The sequence below is a fragment of the Dromaius novaehollandiae genome, chromosome 6, assembly GCF_036370855.1.
Source record: "Dromaius novaehollandiae isolate bDroNov1 chromosome 6, bDroNov1.hap1, whole genome shotgun sequence".
In the NCBI taxonomy this organism is placed as follows: Eukaryota; Metazoa; Chordata; class Aves; order Casuariiformes; family Dromaiidae; genus Dromaius; species Dromaius novaehollandiae.
The window spans coordinates 30954132-30974777 of NC_088103.1; the positions used below are offsets into that span (position 1 = coordinate 30954132).

A 20646-nucleotide genomic window follows, 5' to 3' on the forward strand; every position below is an offset into this window, starting at 1 on the left:
TCACAACCAGAGCTCGTAGTTGGGTAGGATTTGAGCAATGTGTTACTGCCAGTATTGCATGGTGGCTAGAGGGCTGGAGCGCGTGACTGATGGGGGGCACCTGAGAAACTGGCCTTGTTTAGCATGGAGAGGAGATGGCTTCATGGGGACCTGATAGTAGGAACCAGGAGGCTCCCGGGTAGATGCAGCTGGGCTCTTTGAGGTCAGGACAGGAGAACAAGAGCCAGGGGTCATAAACTGAAACAGGGAAGGCTCCAAAGGGGGAGAAAGAAAAATTTTCCCTCTCAGAATAATTAAACTATGGAACAGGTTGTCCAGAGAGGCTGTGCAGTCTCCATCTTTACAGGTTTTCAAAATGTGATGGGACAAAACCCTGTTTTGAATCTGCTTTGAGCATGAGCTTGGGCCTCCTGAGCTCCCTTCCCTCCTGAATGATTCCATCACTCTAAAAACTGCTGCTTTCAAAATAGCTCCAGTGTCCCACTTTCTGCTAGAGAAGCAAAGCTACATATTATGTTTTCATTTAGCCTCTTGAAAATTGTTGTTTTTCATGATTCATAAAAACAAATTCAGGTTGCTGTAAAGGAAGATGTCAGACCCAATGCAGTATGGCCCAAAGATTCTGGAAAATACTGGCCTTCATGAAGAGGTTTGGAATAAGTATCTTAGTTTTACATTTGCTGAAAACAGTGGAATATGGTAGTCATTTGGAAAGTAAAAAGGGAAAAGCAAAAAGTAAGTGTGATGGAAAATGGCAAAAATACGACGACTACTCTTAGAAGGCATGATGTTGTCATGCTTTTTAATTATTAATAAGATACTGAGCACAGAAATATCCAAAATATTAATGATACATTTTTAAAATAGTCTTAACTTATTAAATAATTTATCTCTACTTGTAGATTTTCACAGTATTTTTCTATTTTTAAAGAGGGAGTACTATAATTTGGGGGAATATATAGCTTGTCTTCAAGTTGTTGCATTCCTGACTTTAGTCCAAGATTCGATTCAAACTTTACTGTAGAACTATAATAGCAGCCACATATTATTTATTGAGTGGTTTCTCAGTTGTACCTGCTTTTCATAGAGAGGCAGTCCCTAAATTATTTCCAGGTTTTTCATTGCAGCAGCCTTAGTGTCAGACTACAACTTGTACTTGATAAATTAGCTGAAAACGTTAGAAGGGATATAGTTCAATGACTGAAGTACTGGGGCTGTGTTCAGTTACCCTATATATCAAACATTTCTAAGTCTGTGCAGAAATTAGGTTTGGTAGTGACAACAGTGGCCATTTTTCATCCTCCTGCTTTGAGAGAAGCTCTTCCGAGCTCACGTTGTATTTTATTTCTGGAGGTGGTACTGGACAAACTGGTAATGCTTATGAGTCTATCCAGCATCTGTATCTTGAAACTTATAATGTATCTCCTTAAGGCTGTTTTTAATCCTCGTAACCAAAACTCGCAGTGACAGCTGAAGGCTTAGGTGTTTATGGACTGCAAATGTTGACCCATTTCCTGGAGGTCTGCCAGTCAGTCTGCCTCATGTCACAGGGGCTTGATTTTCAGTTTTGCTCTTGTTTTGTGGGTCTGGTATTAAACCTGTAATTCACGTTCTTGAATAAAAGTGTTCCAATGTATTTTTCAGTGCAAGCACTTAGCAAATGCAATGAAGTGCTGGTATAATTCAGTTGTGCATGCTGTGGGCAGCCAACTGTTAAATGATAGATTTTTCCCCGACTCAGTGTTGTGCATCCTGAAAATTAGGTCTAAACCATCTTGAATAATGGACTGATGATAATATTTTGTTATAACAACTTTATTCTATGAGACAGAGTAGTTCCTTTTTCTTACAGATGTTCTGTTTGCTTTGATTAGCTTGAAAATACTGAGTTTTGATCTTGCTTGTTACAGGGGCGCAGAGCTTTTATTTGCTTTTGTATTCTTGGACTCAGGGGTCCTTGATTTTACTAAAGGACCTGGACGCCTTGATAGCCTGTATCAAATTCCTCCCTTGCATGAACAGAAGTTGTATCTGCGAAGGAGTAGGTGTTACATTTGACATCTTTTGGTCTGTCCATAATAGCATGAAAACAGTCACTAAGATGGCAGTGATGTGAGTATAAGGAGGCTTTGAATCTCCTGCTTTCTAGAGACACTGTTGGGGACTTGATTATCTGGAGATCATATAACTGTAATTAGTCATCAGTTTTCATCTCGAGTTCTGTTCTGTATGTATTTTACAACGGAAAGACCATTTATTACAACCAAAGGGTAGAGAGATTTGATGAGAGATCATGAGGACAATGTGGAGGTCTAGTACATGCTAGATGCAATTTCTATGCTCAGATGTCCCATGTTTCCCTTATAGGGAAAGATTCAGGAAATGACTTATGGATAGGTGCAGCAAATCAGTTTTACATCATGAAAGAAGCTACAGAAAGGTTGGCAAAGACAATTCAAATGTGAAGTTTTCATGCCTATGTTCAATGAGGCAAATTCTAAAAAAAATCATTTTTTGCAGGCCACTGAGTAATAGGAGCACCTGTTGTTTGTACGGAGAATAAACTTAGTATGTCCAGTCACATGTCAAGGAAAAAATAGTGGCATTGTGTGGCAGCTTACAGAGGAGACATGCAACCCCTTCAGACCTGTGGGGCTTTCTGCAGTCTTTGGGATTTGTGTAATGGCAACTGTTCAAATGAGCAGAGATGCAAAACAAAAGGCCAAATCATTGCACCAGAGGCTGTACTTTAACATGTTTCCTTTGTTTGTCTTAACCATGAATGTTATGATAGAATATAATACTACAATATTGTTCTCTGACTCATTTGGAAATAGCTAGCCATCCTCCCCCTCTCCCATCAAAAATACACACTTGGGGGCTGCATTGGGTTTTCATGTGGTAAAATAAATGGAGTCATTCTGCTTTGCCCAAGAGGGACTGCTGGATCTGAATATTAATACCAGACTGCAATAAAATGCAGAAAGACTTTCTTGTTTGAGAAGGATACAATTTAATTCTTACAGAAGAAAGTAATTAAGTCAGCGGCAAATGGTTCTTTGATTCTGAGGCTTACTGCTAATGCTACTGGCTGTTGCTCTGCCTTGGCTGTTACTCATGGTAATGAGAGTGTGAATGTTTAGCCTGGGCAAGATGATGGGTTTTCTTCCCATTTGCTTAGTGAAAAAAATAGTTTGCTTTTTATTTTCTCTTCTTTTTGTACTTAGAGAAATATTTATCAGTTATGTGAGTGGCTCAAGCATTTATTATTCCATTTTAAAACCAGACCTCAGGAGTCCTCATTTTTAATTTTACAATGAACTTCAAGGCTCTGTAAGTAGAAAACCACTAACCGAAGTACTAACTGAATACAATGTATACTGTGTCTTACCGACATAGCTTATTTGAGTAAAATTCACCAGACAGTACATCAAAATTGCAGTGTGGAGTGTATATATAGCCAGAATGAACTGGCAGCTTGGTCTGAGGAGAAAATATGTCTTCTCACTTTTAAGACAATTAACAGGATGCCCCCTGAAACACAGGCAGAGTATAATACATTTGCACCTTTCCGCATCTCAAACTCTCACATATACCTCAAATCTATGCTGTTTTCTTTGAGCATATTAATACATGTAATATCTTTTAAAGATTTTATATTTCTCATTTCCCTGTCTATTTTAATCTGCTCAGGGGCAGCGGTACAGGATCGACACTATCTGCATTGCTGTCCTCTGCCAGTGAGTCTTCTCACAGTTGTTGTCTGGCTTTCTTTCATGTTATGTGGAAAGATAGGGAAACTCCTCGAGAACGCTATTCTGTTCAAAGAACCTAACCTGTTACTATTATTTAATGTGAGGAGTTAATAGATACTTATCTCTAATAAATATGAGATTGTGCACATCGTAGTAGTATTGTTATTCTCTCAGTTCCTCTATTCCTCTATCTGACTTAAGGTGACATGATAAAGTCTTTGGAGTTGAGCAAGGATTGGGCTTCTCAGTTCAGATCTGAAAAATCAGAAAAAAAATTGCTTCAGATTGAACCAAAATGGATCATTTTTTTTCCACTTGGAAACCACTTTAGTTAATACTACAAGTTGACTCAACATGCTTAATTATCTTTGAAATAAATGCTTGAAATTATATATTTTTTTTCTGTGTGCATGTGTGTGTGTGTGTGTGTATATATGTGTGGTAAATATATACTATATATATAAAGGTGTATATGTGCATGATGTCTCTTCTGGTTGACTCATGGAATTACTTAGAATTTACATTGGGGAAAGTGAGAAGAAAATTAAGCCTGTTCTATTTGAATGGATTGTTCATTTTAAATCTCTTTAAAATCCCTTTGGTCAGTTTTGAATGGACACTGACCATTGGCAACAGCGATATTATGAGAACTAACCTCCTTTTAGATGTGCATCTTACCAAACAAACTTCAAGTGGAAAAATGATTGAGAAGAAAAGCAATTTAACTCAAATTGCTATTTTTAGTGTAATAGTCCTTCACAGTCCTTCAACCAAGTCTCATGTGGTTTGGTTTCTTTCTCTCTCTTTTTTCTCTTTTCCTTGTTTAGCACACTTCAATATTTAGCTTTTTGGCTGATTAAGTTCACCTTTACAATGGTACAGTATTGTTATTTTTTTTATTTGTGTTGCAGTAGCATCTGAAGGCCCAAGTAAGAGAGTGTTTTTTTGTTTTTTGTTTTTTTTTTTATATGAGAGAGGCTGTACAAACACATCGTAAGAGACAATTCATGCCCTGGAGAGCTCAAAGCCCTACATGGCAGCAGAGGAAAGACAGCAGGGGAGATGATGACAGGGAGAGCTGGAGCAACTCTCCAAGGTCACACAACAGTAAAACAATGGATGTGGGCATGGAGCTAAGACAATGTCCTGTCCATGCAGATATAATTCTTCTTATTGTGACACTGTCCTTTGCAAAATAGAATAAGTTCAAAATATTTTCTTAATAACACAGTATTAGCGATGTCTGTCCTTGCAGAGTTTTAAACTGAGCTTATTAAAGACTATTTTGGAAGTAGCAATGGAATTTCCCTGGTAATCTTCTCGAATCATATTCTTCTCGAATCAGATTCTTATCGAATCACAGGCTGGGAGCGTTAGCTCCTTCTGCTCTTCTGAATGTGGTCTCTGCGCTCTGATATTCATGTTGCAAATCATGGGGTTAGTTCTTCAGCAGGCATAAACTGGCATAGCGCTATTGTGTTTTTCAGGAATCATTCTCATTATCTATTGAGGATCTTGTGTTTTGTGTTGATTTCAGTATTGTGATTTTTAGCAGTTATAATCTAATATTTTAGTGTGCATTTTTACACATGGAAAATGCTTACTAGTGGTTTTGCTGTGTTGATGTTTAACTTCATAAGTCTTCACTACCAAATATTAAATGAGCTTTGGCATTTCTGACAGTAATTCCATCCTATTCTTCATATAGTTCAGTAAAATCTGCGTGTACCTTTGTGTCTCAGAAGCTGGGCTCTCGAAGCCCAATCTGCCCCAGAATTTTTCCATAGCCCAGGTCTTGCCAAAGCACATTCTGCAGTTTTGGGCACAGTTAGAAATTTTGCAATCAAAACATTTCGAAAAGTGAAGAGCTGAAATGTAGCCCAGCTATCTTTTACATTTAATTAGAGCATCCTCTGGAGAATACTCTGGAGATTATGATAATCCCACATGTGTTGGAGAACTCTAGAAATTTAGTTTCCTGTTAAAGTATCTTTTAAACAGGCAATCTGAGTATTGATCTCATTGCTAAAGAAGATGGTAAGAAGTTTAATGTAAGAAATACCAAGGTTTAGCATAAAAGAGAGGTCAGCAACTTTCCTTCTTGTACCACCATAAATAGATTTCACCAGAGATCTAATAGACTGCAGGCTTTTTCTGAGTTAATATAGGAGTTTCATGTGCTTTTCCCCTCTGGAATATTATCCAGTATGGACTATAATATTGAATAGATAGCAACTCTGCTTGGAGATTAGTTGCTTTCTTTTTTTAAAGCAGAAAGACTTTATCAAAAAGAATGTCAAAAGCAGTTTTATGTAAAGAGACAGATCTGTAATTAATTGCAGCATTTGCAGGCCCTGTTTTCTACAGGGAATAATGCATATTCAATACCAGTTTAATTGTTTATTTAAAGTAGCTTAATGAGCTCTGTAGAGGCAGGAAAACACTGAATAATGCAAACTAGAATGATAAATATGCTTTGATAATATTTTCCTCATTGACTCAACAGCCTCCAAGTAAAATGCTCCATATGATTGTCTTTTTCAGTAATGGTGGTGACACAGCTTTTCTGAAAACTGTCCACCTTCTAGCAAAACAGGACTAACACCTCTCTAAAATAGCAATGGTACTGTTATACACAGACACATTTGTCCTGATGGCCAATTCTGCTGTCTAGAATACACCTATTTAAATGCCCATGTGAGGCTGCCTATCGGGACTGAAGATATCTCCCTAGAATTTTTTCAGTGTCTTTATCAAAACGATGACGACTTTGCTGGTCTATGTCATTACTACTTACTACTGAGTAGGTACTTACAAGAACTGTTTTCTTTGTGTCTGTCTATAGGTTATTTTAACAAGAAGGCAGAACTTGCACCTTTTTGTTTCCAACCTCTGATTAATTCTGCTAGTGTTAACCGGCAACAAGTGAGAAATTTCTCACCAAACACTCCTTTCTTTGAGTATTCATCTGCATGGATTATAAAGGGGGAAAAGGTAATCCTAATTTTGTGAGGTGAACTCCAAACCTCACTTGAAACAAAAAGTGCCTTTTTTTTCTTTAACTAAATAAGAGAATCTTTGAAGCTGATAATGAACATAAAGAGGAAGAACGTGGCAGAGCAACCTTTGGAGCTCATCTGCCCTGGACTGCCTGGGCACTGTGTCCATCCACGAAAGAGGGCTGCCATGGTCCCAGACCCCCTGCCAGGACACCACTGAATCAGGGCCATCCTTAAACTGCTTGAAGCAGAGGCTAGCTCGGGAGCTCACAGCAGTGTTTTGTATTTCCTTTAAAAAATGGAAACATTTGGCTCCCATCACCTCACTTGTAAAATGCCTTTGCCCATTGGCTTTGCAATACAGCGCGTGCTGGCTTTGTTCTTCCAGAAGGAAGCTGGGATGAATCCATGTTGCTTGTGACCTCAAATTGGTGGTTTCCCTCTCTTGGGCATTAATTTTCTTTCTAAATGGGAATTGCAATGTACACCCAACTGTAACCAAAAAGATGTGTAGTTAGGTACAACATAAATGAATCTGTCAAGCAAAGACCTCAAATAAAAAAAAAAAAAAAGTTGAATGAATCCAACAATTAGCTACTACGAGAGCTTTAAAGACAGTGGTAAGGAGGCTAAGGTTTTTTGCACTATTTTTATAAGTTTTGTTTTCTCTCAAAGGAGCATTCTCCCCCCCCCCCCCTTTTGAATTCTTATACCCAGGGGTTACTTGAATGTAAATAGTGGTAGAAACTTCCACATCAAGCATCTTGCTAAACAGCCCTCTATCTCAAGAGGTCTTTCATTAATTATTCTGAAAACAGAACGGCACAGCACTTACCAGCCTGGCGTAAGTTGATAAATAAGTATGCAGCGAAGAGTAGGATTTCTCTAGCGAGATGGACTACAGGTGACTGATCCTTAGAGGGAGCAAGGAGCAAAGTTGTGCTGGGGATATAGAACAAACCAAATTCTCTGCGATAAGCCCGAATCAGTTAGTTTTATGAGAAACTTACCCTTGAAAACAACAGAAGAAACAAAAATTTAAGATGGAACTGGTTCTAGACCTAGTTTAGCTCTATTTGAAGACTACAAGAAAGCAAGCAAAACATTAGCCCCACTTCAGTCTATAAGAAATACAGACCTACAGATTTTAACGCTGCAATAGTAGTAATTAGTATTAACTTTATCCTATATTTTTCATTTTATCTTTTTCCTTAATAGTAAGATTAACCATGCAGTTTTGCGAGGGTGGTTACTTAATCACTTAATGACTTAATTATTTCTTTGAAAATCCTAGTTATCGATACTTTGAATTTCTTCAGAATGCAGAACTCTGTTTCCGGGAAGTCCGTATGAGAGCTGATCCAGCTGAACAGACCTCAATGTCTGAGCTGTTTTTTGAAGATAAATTGGTTTGTTTGGGATTCTCTTCTTTTCCTAGAGAAGGAAAAAAGGAAGCATAATTTCAACTGGTTCAGTCTGGATCAGACCATCTTCTATATTAATGGCTGAAAAACAGATATCAGATAGATGTGCTGATAAATTGTATGTATAAGGTGTTGCAAGTTAACTAGATCTTAACTCTAAGTACAGAAAAAACTAGAGAACAGCAAGTGAAACTCCCTAAACCAGAACACAGCAAAACATCTGCTTCAATGTTCTCTCAGCAAAGTTTACAGGTGTGAGGAGAAAGATGCAAAACTCTTCAACATGGCACCATAGAGAAAGAGATAATGAAGTGTTTTTGATCACATAAGGTACCTATTCCTTCTAAAGGGATTCTGTCAAGCCAATTAAGCTGACATGTTTTTATTTTGTTAAAATGAAAGTTTTGCAAATCTTGGGGTCAGCAGAGACATTTTCTTCAAAGTTTTGATTAAAACCTTCATTTTGCCTCAATGAGACTGTAATGTTTATAATCTGAACAACAACATACCAGATGGTCTGTTTCTGTAGAACTGACCAAAATGAATGAAATTTAATATGTAAATAATCTACATTCTATGTGAAAGGCATATTTAATTTTTAAAAGTGTTTCTGTATTTTAATAATTTAAAGGATTGGTGCTCAAATAAGATTTTTGTGTGTGTATCAGACTATTTCACCAATGCAGCGTGACAGATGCTGTTTTCAATTCTATGGGCGTGTGAGAAAGGAGTGATTTCACTGGATTTGCAGTCATGTCAGTTAGTGGAATTGGGACCGACTCCAGTTCATCTTGAAATATTAAGTATATAGCATTTAGAATGTGCAAGGCCTGTTGGTTTTTATTTGGCTTTGCCTTCCAATACAGAACACCTTAATGCAGTGATAATAATCAAAGCAAAATCTAGAGTATTTTTTCTTTATTTAATTGTACATTTAATTACAAATGATATAAAATTTCAACCCTAAATACAAAGAGTGATCCCATAAATACTGAGGACAGGAAAAAGCTGTTTAATCTTAGTTTCTCCTACTATGAGTTGATGTCACTGTTCTGGTAAGTCGCTTCCAATGTCTTTGATATCTCTATTATTCCTGCTCTAATCTAATGAATGGCCAGACAGTGCCTTTAACCCTGCACGTAGGGTAAAGCAGAGGTAGGGTAAAGTAAGGAGGGCAGAGTTCAGTGGAAGGAGGGATGTGATAACATGAGTAGAAGGTTACTACCAGACGTACAGGGTGTTACTTCTCCTTATTCCTAAAAGACTTTCTGAACGGTGGATTATAGCTCAGGGAAGCGGCTCTGGCAGGCAGATGCCCGCCACTTCGGTGTTTCTAATGGCGAGGGTCAAAGAAGCAGCAGGAATGTGCTGGAAGACCAGCAAGATAAGCAACAAGTGATAAGTACAGCAAGACCCACTAAACAGGGCGCCTGGCACTTCCAAGGCCAAGATCCTGAGAGACTGCCTCAACAGTAAGAAATTGGAAAAAAGCACTTACCTTTGCAGACTTAGTAAATTTTGAGGTGTCATGTAAGGTTTTATTTCACTCAGTAAAATTGCTGTCTGCTCATCGGCAGCAAGTCTTCAAAAGTTTCTATCTTACTATTTTAGAGGTTATTCACATACTTCTTGCAGCATTTGTTTTCTCTCAAAAAGAAGTATTCTACACAAGGGAAGACAAAAACCTCCCTCTTCTTTTTACCCCTGTGGAATATATTCCCTGCTTTTCATTTCTTAAAATTGTTGCTATTGAGATATATATGTACTATGGGAAGGAGTGGGGCATGAGAGCTGCATAAATGACATGGGTAGTAAAAAAAAAAAGTACATCGTATTGGAAATCTGCAAGCAGTTTTGTGTGCAATATCTTCAATAAACCTAGCCATGGATAGATGAAGAACCATAAAATAAAATGTTTTTCTCATTGCATGGATCATACAACTGGAAAGTGAGAGAAAGTGAGTCTGTTGCTTAAATTATTAAATAGAAACATGGCTACAAGTTCAGAAAGGTGGTGGTTTCCAGTATTGGCACAGAATCCTCTTTGGTTTTGTCTGAAAATGAAGACATCACATACTGGCTTGCTGGATTAATTACATTTGGGCCTAACTCATGGAGTAACGTAAAATCACGGAGATATTTCATATCGTGAGGCTCGGGGCGTTTCCTCATTTTCAGAAGTGCTGAAAACATCTCTGTGTGTGAAACTGTTTATTAGATCTTCACAGAAGATTTAAAGTCAATCTCCTGAAAGATTTTAAACTTTGGCTTTATTCTAAATTAGAATCTTTTACCATTTTTGTCTCTAAAATAAAATTTTAATGAAACCTGGAAAATTTTAAGTGATTAGATAATGGCGCTGTTTTTTTTCTGGCGAGTTCTAGTTTTTCTCTCGCGCGTAAAGAAGTTATTTGTGATTAGGATACAAGCAGTAACTTTTCTAAGGAGCATGCTGAACACTTTAAGCATTTATTAACCTTTTCTATTTTCCCCTCACAGGATGCCTTTGAAATAATGGCTGAAAACTACGAGTTCAAAGAAAATGAAATATTCTGCCTGGAATTTCTGAGAGCAGCTTCTGTGCTGAAATTTCTTCCGTTCCCGGTGGTCAGAATGAAAGACATATGGGGGTTGCCTTGCATGGGAGACCAAGTCAGAGACATCATTGAGGTAGCCTAATTCTGGATTCTGTGCCGCTCGAGTCTTTCACAAATTTACTTTTGGAGGTCACAGGAAGCACTGATATTTATGTCTGTTTACACAATCTTACGTATCTTTTGCAATAACTTTATTTTATCCTTGTTACTAAGAATGCAATGATTTCTGGAAACCATCTGAAATAACATAAATTTCTGTGCTTTCCTTAAATCTGTACAGAAAGACCCCTTATGAATAAAGGTAATTCATGAATAAATACAAATAAGGAACATGGTGTGATCTGTGTGTGTCATTTTAATAGGCTCACTCTAATTTGGATGTGACAGGTTAACTGTTAATAGTTTTGCTCATGTGGCTTATTCTGCCCTTGGCAACATCATTTTTCTCAGTTGAATGCTTTATTGCAAATACTGTTTTTGCAAAACTGGTAAATATTTTAGTACTTTGTTAAATCCTACCTTGCCATGAATTATATCAGGCCCTTTTATCTAGGTGATGGACAAACTTTACATTCTTTTTGGAGCTTTGAATATCGCCTGCATTTTTCTTTAATTCTTGGCCTTTTCAGGACCCCACGTCTTAGTTACTGTTATTCGAACAGGCAGCTGATGGGAGCATCTTAACTGTCTGGGGAGGTCACTGCTGAGTGCTGTGATTCACTCCAGCTCCTCTTCTGCCTCATTCCACCAGTTAAAGCAGCCTCTGAAGTGCTCTGTGTACCTACTACCTAGGGACTGCGGATTCAATTACGGTGCCTCAGACAACATGATGGAGATTTTTGTTTTCTTTATCAGAAAGACTAAAGGGAGCATAACTCAACAAAAATAGATCTGCTCTTACAGTGCTCCTGTATTTTAAGAGAGGTAAACTCAAATAATGAAATTTAATTTTCTGGGAAACTCATTGATAGCTGAATTATTTTCTGGTTGTCCATTTATGAGTAAATAAATACTATGAAATATGGTCCCAGTTTTTACTTCATCCTTGAGTAAATGGCAGTTCTGTCTGAAAAAGGATTGCAGAATTTGATCCTAATGGAATAAAACAACATGCTTGCTAAGGGTACTCTCCGTGTTTGTACAGGTTGATAAGAGTTTTAGATAGACTATTTTATTACAGCTTTCTGTAATCTTGATTTTATAAAGTAACATGTTTTTCTTTGTTTAGGAGATTATTGAAGAAGGAGAGAGTTCTAGAGCTAAAGATGTGTTAAATGATGAACGATATAAATCATTTAAGGTAAATCTTTTAAGGTGTGCTACTGCTGCTTAAAACTGCATACAATTCTGCATTTAGTAGATCTTAGGCATAACCATCAATTTTATTATAAAGGAACATCATATATGAAATCTAAAGAAAGAGAAAAACTTGAATGAAGAGAAAGACAGAGAGACTGTGGTAGAGTGAGAAATAACCCTGACATCAGTTACCTTTTTTTAATTAGCATGATACATATACAATGACTGTTAAACTCTAACTAAACAACCTCTTTTTCCTGAAAGCTAACGTAAAGCATTACATCTTCCTTCCTGGAAGTTTAAACCAATATATTTTTCTCAGTTGGTTATCATTATAACACTGCACCTTCTTATTCTGACGACTCAAATCTCTTTTAATTCTGTTGTACGTTAGGAAAAAGGAGGAAGACTGAGGACATTTCTTTGTTAGGCATGTTCTAGATTCAGAAGCATATTCATGCTTCTGCATAGTTACAGGGAGTCTAGAACACACAGGAACTGCATTTCCCATTTCTTAATTATTTGTGAATTCTCTGCAGGAAAACATATTTTCAATTTTGTCTGCATTTTTAGCCCCTGAGAATATTCTGTTTGTGTCTTCAGAAAAATTTAAAATCTGAAAGATTTAAAGATTTTAAATCTGAAAGAGTAAAAGGAATTGGATTGTTTAATTGCCTTCTGTATTATTTGCTTCTACTTCAGCTATTCAAGGGCACTTTCATTCTCTCTGACTCATAATAGGGGTATGAAAGGACATTCAGTGATAGTTGTTGAGGGCATAATATTGGCAAGATTCAAAAAAAAGGTGCAGATTCACGTATATAGCAAGATTTAGGTACCAATCTTAGAATTAATGGCAACGAAGGTTGAGGAACAACCATAAAATATTATGCTTTAGGGTTTAAGAAAATCTCTGCGAGATGAGAATAAAACCTACTGGGGACAGATTATCTCAAATATGCTTTGTGCCACCTTTGACAAGTCAAATCACAACAAACCTATGTGGCTCTTCTGCTAGGTAAGAGCAGCTCTCAATGTTTTGGCTAAACTGGCTGTAGCCAGTTTTTCCAATGATTTTTCACGTGTATCTGAGAAAGCCAAGAAAAAGCCCATAATATAGTCACACAGAATTAGTGAATTCCTAAATTTTACTGTTTAACATGGTTCTGGTGACTGTTGCAAATCACTTACCATGACTTAAAAGATCACCACTGGTCCCAAAACCACAGTTATCAAACCACCGAAATAAATTATACAGTTTATGTTCTAGATGTAGGGTATATGAGTGGCATGGTCAATCCTCTTCCACGTGGAGGTAGATGCTACAGAGGAGGAGTTCATACTATTCACTTTCACCAGCTGAAGCCCGGCAGTGCTTGAATATGCAATCACGGAAACAGGCTATCTGTTCCACACAACGCCCTTGGCAGTGTCTCTAAATTGATGTCTCTAAATCTACTGAGTAATAATGGATCTTAGTATGGGAAGAATAAAAAGCTTTTTTTTCTAGAAATTCAGACAGTGGCATAGAATCTATTTTCTTTCGCTCTCCACGCATTGCACAATATCAGTAAAATTTCTTGAAATAGTTCTGAACCAAGTAATAGACTCTTTTGAAAATGTAGCACTAGCAAACATTAAAAGATAACAATCTGAGTGATTAAAAAATCACATTCTTTCACAAGCTCCCATGTCTCAGACAAAGAGTAGGTAATTTAATGCATTATATATAAAATGTTGGGTAATTTTCATCCTTCCATTTTCTTTATCATAATTATTTTCAAGGAATTAATCTCATTAGAAAAACACAAGATAAAACTAACAGGTTTGGAATTTAAAGGTTGTACATTCAATGCAAAAGGACAGTTATTTGTGTCATACATAGCTATTCTTTGAATTCAATAAAAGCGCAATGAAACTGTTGAGAGCTTCAGTATTGACAAAGTAAAGACAGAATGTGCTTTTGGAAGAGCATGAAGGTTTTCCCTCCTGCTTTCATATCACTATTTATCTGAGATATTGATCCAATGAATAATGCTTACATCCGTGGCATTTTTGCCTTACATCCTTTTTGGGGGAATAAGTTAATGTACAAAATGACTTTGTAATGACTGGAATATAACTGTAGCAAAACTTCAGAGAGTGGTTATTTTGGGGTGATTTTTTTTTCTAGTGGGCAAAATAGTGAATTCTGTATTCCGAATGAGCCTGACTGGAATTAAGGCTGGCTCACATAAGGACTGAAGGATTTTAAGACTGTGCTTATAATCAGGAAGGAAACGAAAATCACCGCTCTATTTGTGCTTGAAATTGAATCCCATTTTGGAAAACAATATTTGATATGTCTTCCAAACATTTAAATTTTATAAGATGTAGTACAAATTAGTACCACACGATTAGATGCCTTTATGTACTTATCATCTGTATCCATGCACCACTGAGACCCATTGCCCTCAATGTAGAATATAAAGAGCTACTGTCTTGCCACTGATCCCATCTCAGGGGAGTGCAGTGGCACCAACAACAGATTTAAAAGTGAGAGTTGATAGTGCATAAAATACAAACCCATGATGTCAGTCAAAATTAGTAGATTCTATTGAGTCATTTCTTAGACTTTGATGTCAGTGTATGGTGACCCACCTGCATAACAGAACGTTATTGTTTACGTCTCTTAATTACTTTGTGCGGTAAAAACAAAGACTGCTACCCTTATTTCAAATGTTTGTTGAAAGTGCAGAATTAGCTTAATCATACAAAGATGCTGGGGATACTATTGTATTATTGTTTAGATGTCTCTTTAGTGAGAACTGTCCATGTATAAAGACTACTGTCTGCTGGAGGTCGCTGTGCAAAGGGAGGAAGCTGTGTCTGTACGTCTATCTTACACTATTATTTATCTTCAGCAGAGGGTGAATTCTGCCCACTATTGTCATTGTTAAACCTGTTTGTTACCTGCTTATTGGGAACTCCTATAGAAAAACTGAAGTGTATGTTCTTTCACTGAATTTAGCAATTTACTTCAGTCTTTGGAGTGGGAGTGAAGACATCTGAGAAATGGTACAGAATGGGTTTACGGACTCTGGAGGAGGTAAAAGCTGAGAAGACCCTGAAGCTATCAAAAATGCAGAAAGTAGGTAAGATCCTGTTAAAAGTCCCACTAAAAACTCAGCATCTCTGTGCTCTAAGAACTTGAAAACAGAACTGGCATAGGGACAAAGTTCTTTTATACATCCTTTATCTTGCTGTGGTATCTTTTGAATATTAAATTATGTTAAAAATAATATTTGGGGGTATTGGGAACCTCACTTAAAAAACGTCACACCAAAAATACAGATATGCAATTTTTATTGCTTATGTAGATGCCCAACAAAATCTGCTCTCATACACAAAACTGTTAATGGGATATAATTACACAGGTTGTGGAAAAACTCCAAAGCTAGGACACGCCAGAACTATTTTTCAGAGGAGACTTGTCTCTTTTAAGACAGCCCTACTCTAGAGATGAATCAAGATTTGTAATAAAATATGGACACTTGTAGGATAACACCATAAGCCTAGCATATCTTAACTCATTGTCATTGGCAATGAGTATTAAACATCGTCAAATGAATAATGTTGCTTCACTTTTCTGTGCCATTTCCTTAAATAAAGGAACTCCTTTACACAAAGGAATCCATCACATCAAAAGAAGAGATTCTGTAGTGTGGTATTAGAATCACATAACTTTATTTTTGCATCCATGTGTTTTACACTGCCTTAGAATCCTTTAGATTAGCTTTACTACATTCATGCTCATTTCTCCTTTTTTCTTTACAAATCATATCCAAATGGGTTGAAGCCAGCTGCAGGACTGGGCTTTTTTAATACCAGGCAGACATAAAGATAGCTGGGATACTTTGCATGCCCAGTAATCCTCTGAGCCCCATACTTGGGTAGAATCCTGTCGTTTCAGGAAGAATGTTTTTCAAAGCTATACACCCGCAAATGCCACTGATGAGGACTGGGAGGCAAGCTAGAATGATTTATAAATAGTCAGGTTCTCAAAAAGTGGAAGGAGGTAATATTATTACTCTGACTTGATGTGCTATTATAAATTATAGCTGCTCTGGAAGGCTAGATCTTGTGCTCTTGTTCCCCAAATGACAGGCCCTGACCTTTGGATCAGTTTGAGCTGGCCTTTCTGAACAGCTGGATCTTCGTGGGACCCATAGTAGATCTAGTTCATTCCTCTAGCTGGCTCATGCAATATTTATGAAAAAGATGAGGAGGCAAGGAAGAGTTAGGTCTATAGCAGTGTAAAAAGATGGTGTTTACTTCAGTCAGAAAGGGAGAGCTAGGATGGATTAGGACAACAGGCTGGACTTCTGGTGCTCTCTGAGGGAGATGGGTAGGATCTGCTGTGTGAGGGTTTCTGTGGTGCTCTCATGGACAGCATGAGTGACGCATATGCTGTAAGGAGGCACTGCGATCCTCCAGAGGCAGAGTGGCTTGGCTTCTTAGTGGCTACTTATTTCACACCTGGCTTACATAATGCAATGTAGATTTTCATAATTTCACAGTGGTCACTCTTCTACCTTTGATGTTTAGGGCTTCTCCACTATGAAGACCTTGTTAGCTGTGTATCTAAGGAAGAAGCAGATGCAGTAGGCTTGATTGTCAAGAAGACCGTGTGTATGTTTCTACCAGATGCTTTAGTTACTGTAACTGGTGGTTTCAGAAGGTAAGTGAAAACTAATGAGATCGCTTGACATTTTTATTCATGCAAACCCCAATGATTTTTGCTTCTTGCAAAAATCAAAGAAACTCCATGGGAATATATCAAAGCTTATTTTTAATAGTTTCTTTAAATGGGAGAGCAATCCTAGGGCCATGTGATTCTTCTATGACATTCCCAGTTTACTCTTCTGTCTGGTTATTTTTCCTAAAGCTTTCAGCCTTGCTCTGTAAAATCATAACTGTAGCTCAGGACATACATGGTTAATTCTTCCAGCACTCACTTGAGAGCTTTCTTGAAGCCACAAAACAAAGTGTTAAGACTGGGAATAGTCTTCAGGAGTATTGGGTTCCCTGCTACATATTCAAGTCCACTGTTAAGTCACTACTTATACACCTCATGCTCAAAAAACCAAAACAGGTTAACACCTTAAGTCTGCTGCTTAATTTGTTTCTTTGTGAAACTTTGGCTGTATTTTGTTATAAAAAAAAATTTCAAGAATAGTTAAAATATTCTCCTAGGACTCGGGAAAAAATGCAGTTCTGTCAATCTCTTTCTTATGCAACTCAAATGGTATGGGAGGGAGAGAGAGAAGAACGAAACATTAATAATCAGCATCTCAGTTGTGTGATTTAATATTGTGTACTTGGATAGGATTTCACAGACTCGGTCCCATGCCATTAGTAGTAAAATTAGGACCTTACACGATTTATAATTGCAACTGTAATTGCACAGTGTTTGTGATGAATGTATTTCATCCCCTTTGTGCCACCTGGCAGTTCTCTGTAATTATTCTTTATATGTCCCATAATTACTGTAAAGACATTTGCAGCCACTGTCTACATATTTTCTACAAATATGTGAGGTCAACAAGAAGCATAAGGCTCAAATATGAACCCTGAGCAGAGACAGAGGAACAAGATGGGATTTTTATGTTTGGGAACCTCACGTGTTTTCATGCTGCCCCTCTCGGTTCAAGGGGAGCGGGATGCCAATCTGTTCACACGGATGCAAATCAGCCAGGGACCTTCTGTTTTTAGTAGCTTGGATATAACTGATTAGCACGTGCCTGGGGAGGTCAGAGAGTTGCAGGGACATAACTATCATCCCTCTCCAAACTCCCAGTTTCCTCTGATAAGACGCGTATGTGAGGCTTGTTGGCAGCATAGTTGTCTGCAATGTGTGAAAGTCAGAGGTTCAGATGTAAGCCTGTTGTGTTGCTTGTTTATTTCGGAGAGATGTGGTAGTTAGCCGTTCTTTTTTATATTGAGATTAAGCCTTTGTATTTCTAAATGGGCATGGCAAACCAGAAGTGGAAGTCCTTAAGTATTTAATGATGACTTTGAGTAATCTTATATATTAATTACATGCCTTTAAAATACACAGAGATTGCATTAAAAGCTCAAAATACACTCAATATACTCAACGTACTCAAAATCTCAGTTGAAATTTTACCAGCCCATGGAAAAGAAATGCTGCAGTGTAGAATTTGTAGAAAACTTGATTTTTAAGTGGATTGAAGTAACTTTATTAAGCAGACACATTTTAGTTACTGAATTAGAATAGGGGGTTATGATGACCATGTCTGTTCTTTTTTTACCTGTATGATATGGTAGCATTGTTCAACCGAGCTGTAACATGACATATGCATAATCTCACTAGCTCACAGTTTTCAATTAGCAAATCATTACTTGTTTCATTCTCTATTGTGTAAATATCTTAATAAAGAAGTAGGCAAATTTTATTCATCAAACAACAGGACTGGCATCCCCAAATACCACACTTGCTACTGATACTGCTAGCATAACAGAAGAATAAGCTCATGATTGTTCTGAATAATATATTCACTCCCCAGGACCCTGATTTACCTTGTTTTTCGTATTTGGTTTATAACTTTGGAAAAAAGCAGCAGTGATTGTCTTCCTCTGGGTTTGACTAGAGAGTTGAAAATGAGGAGTCTCAATTTGATTTGGCTGATAGATATGTCTGGAGGCTGTGTTAGGGCCCAGCTTGCTTTTTGTTTCAGGAAGCAGAGTTGCAGGATTAAGCCACTAGTTGTTTTTCATTTGCAGATTATGTAACATTGGAGACTATTACTTGTGTGTTTCTAATTCACAGTGGTAGAAGTAGAAAAAAAGGCCACAGACAGGAAAGAAAAATCAAATTACTCTTTTGGATATATGTGGTTTATCCAAATTGCAGGACTTTCAAGTGGTTCCTGTAAGGCGTGAAAACTGGAAAACGTGTGTTTCTTTGCCTGTCGAGAGTGTACCAAGACCTGTCTCTCTGACCAGTTACAGCTAGTTTCTTTCTTCTTCCACTCTCATGCCTTTTAGTCACAGCTCAGCCCCAAAATTCTCTGTTTCACCTCTTCTCAAGGGTCATATTGCCAGACTTCAGTATCTTCTACTTCCTTGGTGCCCTTTCTTTCTGCTCTTTTCATCTTCCTGCTACTCTTCATGAAACAATACCATGTGAAACATCTTTATTCAGAAGTACTTTCCATGCTTCTTTGCTTGGAAGTGGTGACAATACTATATTTGGCTGAAGGGTACTCTTTTTTCAGGTATCTGAATCCATAAAGGAACATAACGACTTTTTACAAGCCCCTGAAATAAAGGGTTGTGATGGCAACCCTTCACAGCTCCCAGTTTTCATGAGCCTTAATTAACCCTGTAACAACCCCTAATTTGAAATCATTCAGGAGCAGAAAAAAATGAATAAACTGATGAAGTCTGGATGATTTTATCCTTTCTAAGTCTCCAACAGAAACACTTGTGTAAGTATCTGTAAAACATATTCCTTGAGGGTTTGAGTTGGTATAGTCTGTTATAACAGATTGGGAGAATTTTTTTGGTCTATTTTCTTATCTTTTTCTGACACTTATCTGGGTCATTCTGAAACAGAAATTACAATGCTGAAATGCAAGGAAATACAGAAATGGAACAACTGTACTTATGAAATAAATCACTCTCCTACCCACACTGCCCATGTGAATGCATTTTAGTGCCTCTCTACTGAGGCCTAGCAGCTCCAGTGTGGAGAAGGAATTACTGAAGGTGTTGATGACGCAGTATCGAGCATCCCATGGACAACGTTATCAGAAAGACTCGAATCTGTCATGCAGTCTATTTGATTCAGGAACTGTCATGGCACTGTTTTCAGTGGTCAGCCTCTCTTATATCGTGTTGCTGAGTTTTAAGACTTTTTTCTTCTTAAAGCTAATGGGACAAATCCTGAGAGGTAAGGAATAGCATTTCTTAGTACAGGTTACAAAAGCTGTTGAGGGTCAAGTCTCCCTTCCAGCATTGAGTTAAAGTAGGTCCTTGGATGGGCAGAAAATAAAAATAATATATATAAAAAAATTGTCTCAAGTAACTCCAGTGAGGGAGTGTAGCATTATGACTTTCAAATGAGAGCAAAATTGAGGGCCCGATCATCTCTTCTAGGTATTAAAAATCTCATCCTATAAAGAGAATTAAGAGCTTTTCAGTGGTAATAGCATTATCTTGTATATATTACTGCATTTTGTATAAAATATGACTCCTATTAGCAGTAATGCTAATGCTACTAATAGTTAATGCTATTATTAGTAATTTTACCTTTATTACCAGATTGTTAGTAATGAGAAGCACACAGAGAAATTCATACTGGGTTTCCTGGAAGCGAAAACTCCCATAGCCTCTCCCTTAACTCCATGTCAGGACATGGCTCCACAGTGACTTCAAGCAAAGGTTGTCATGGGCAGAATCATTATCACCACATTCTGCAGCATCCTGGATTTTTGCTAACTTGATTTAGCTGCTGATATTTGATTTTACTACCAGAGGTGATGTAGATTGAAGGCTTCCTAAGAGC

The 20646-nt window shown here is 37.4% G+C and overlaps 1 protein-coding gene across 3 annotated transcripts in view; it reads left to right on the forward strand.

Moving 5' to 3' along the window:
• The window catches only part of DNTT (DNA nucleotidylexotransferase), a 169417-nt gene that overhangs the window by 85457 nt on the left and 63314 nt on the right, over window positions 1-20646 (forward strand). For all 3 annotated transcript variants that reach the window (XM_064514068.1, XM_064514067.1, XM_026094160.2), the window contains 4 exons: window positions 10678-10848; window positions 12004-12075; window positions 15085-15208; window positions 16662-16794. In XM_064514068.1, the coding sequence (XP_064370138.1) occupies window positions 10678-10848; window positions 12004-12075; window positions 15085-15208; window positions 16662-16794 (500 nt within the window). The remainder of the gene's footprint in view (window positions 1-10677; window positions 10849-12003; window positions 12076-15084; window positions 15209-16661; window positions 16795-20646) is intronic.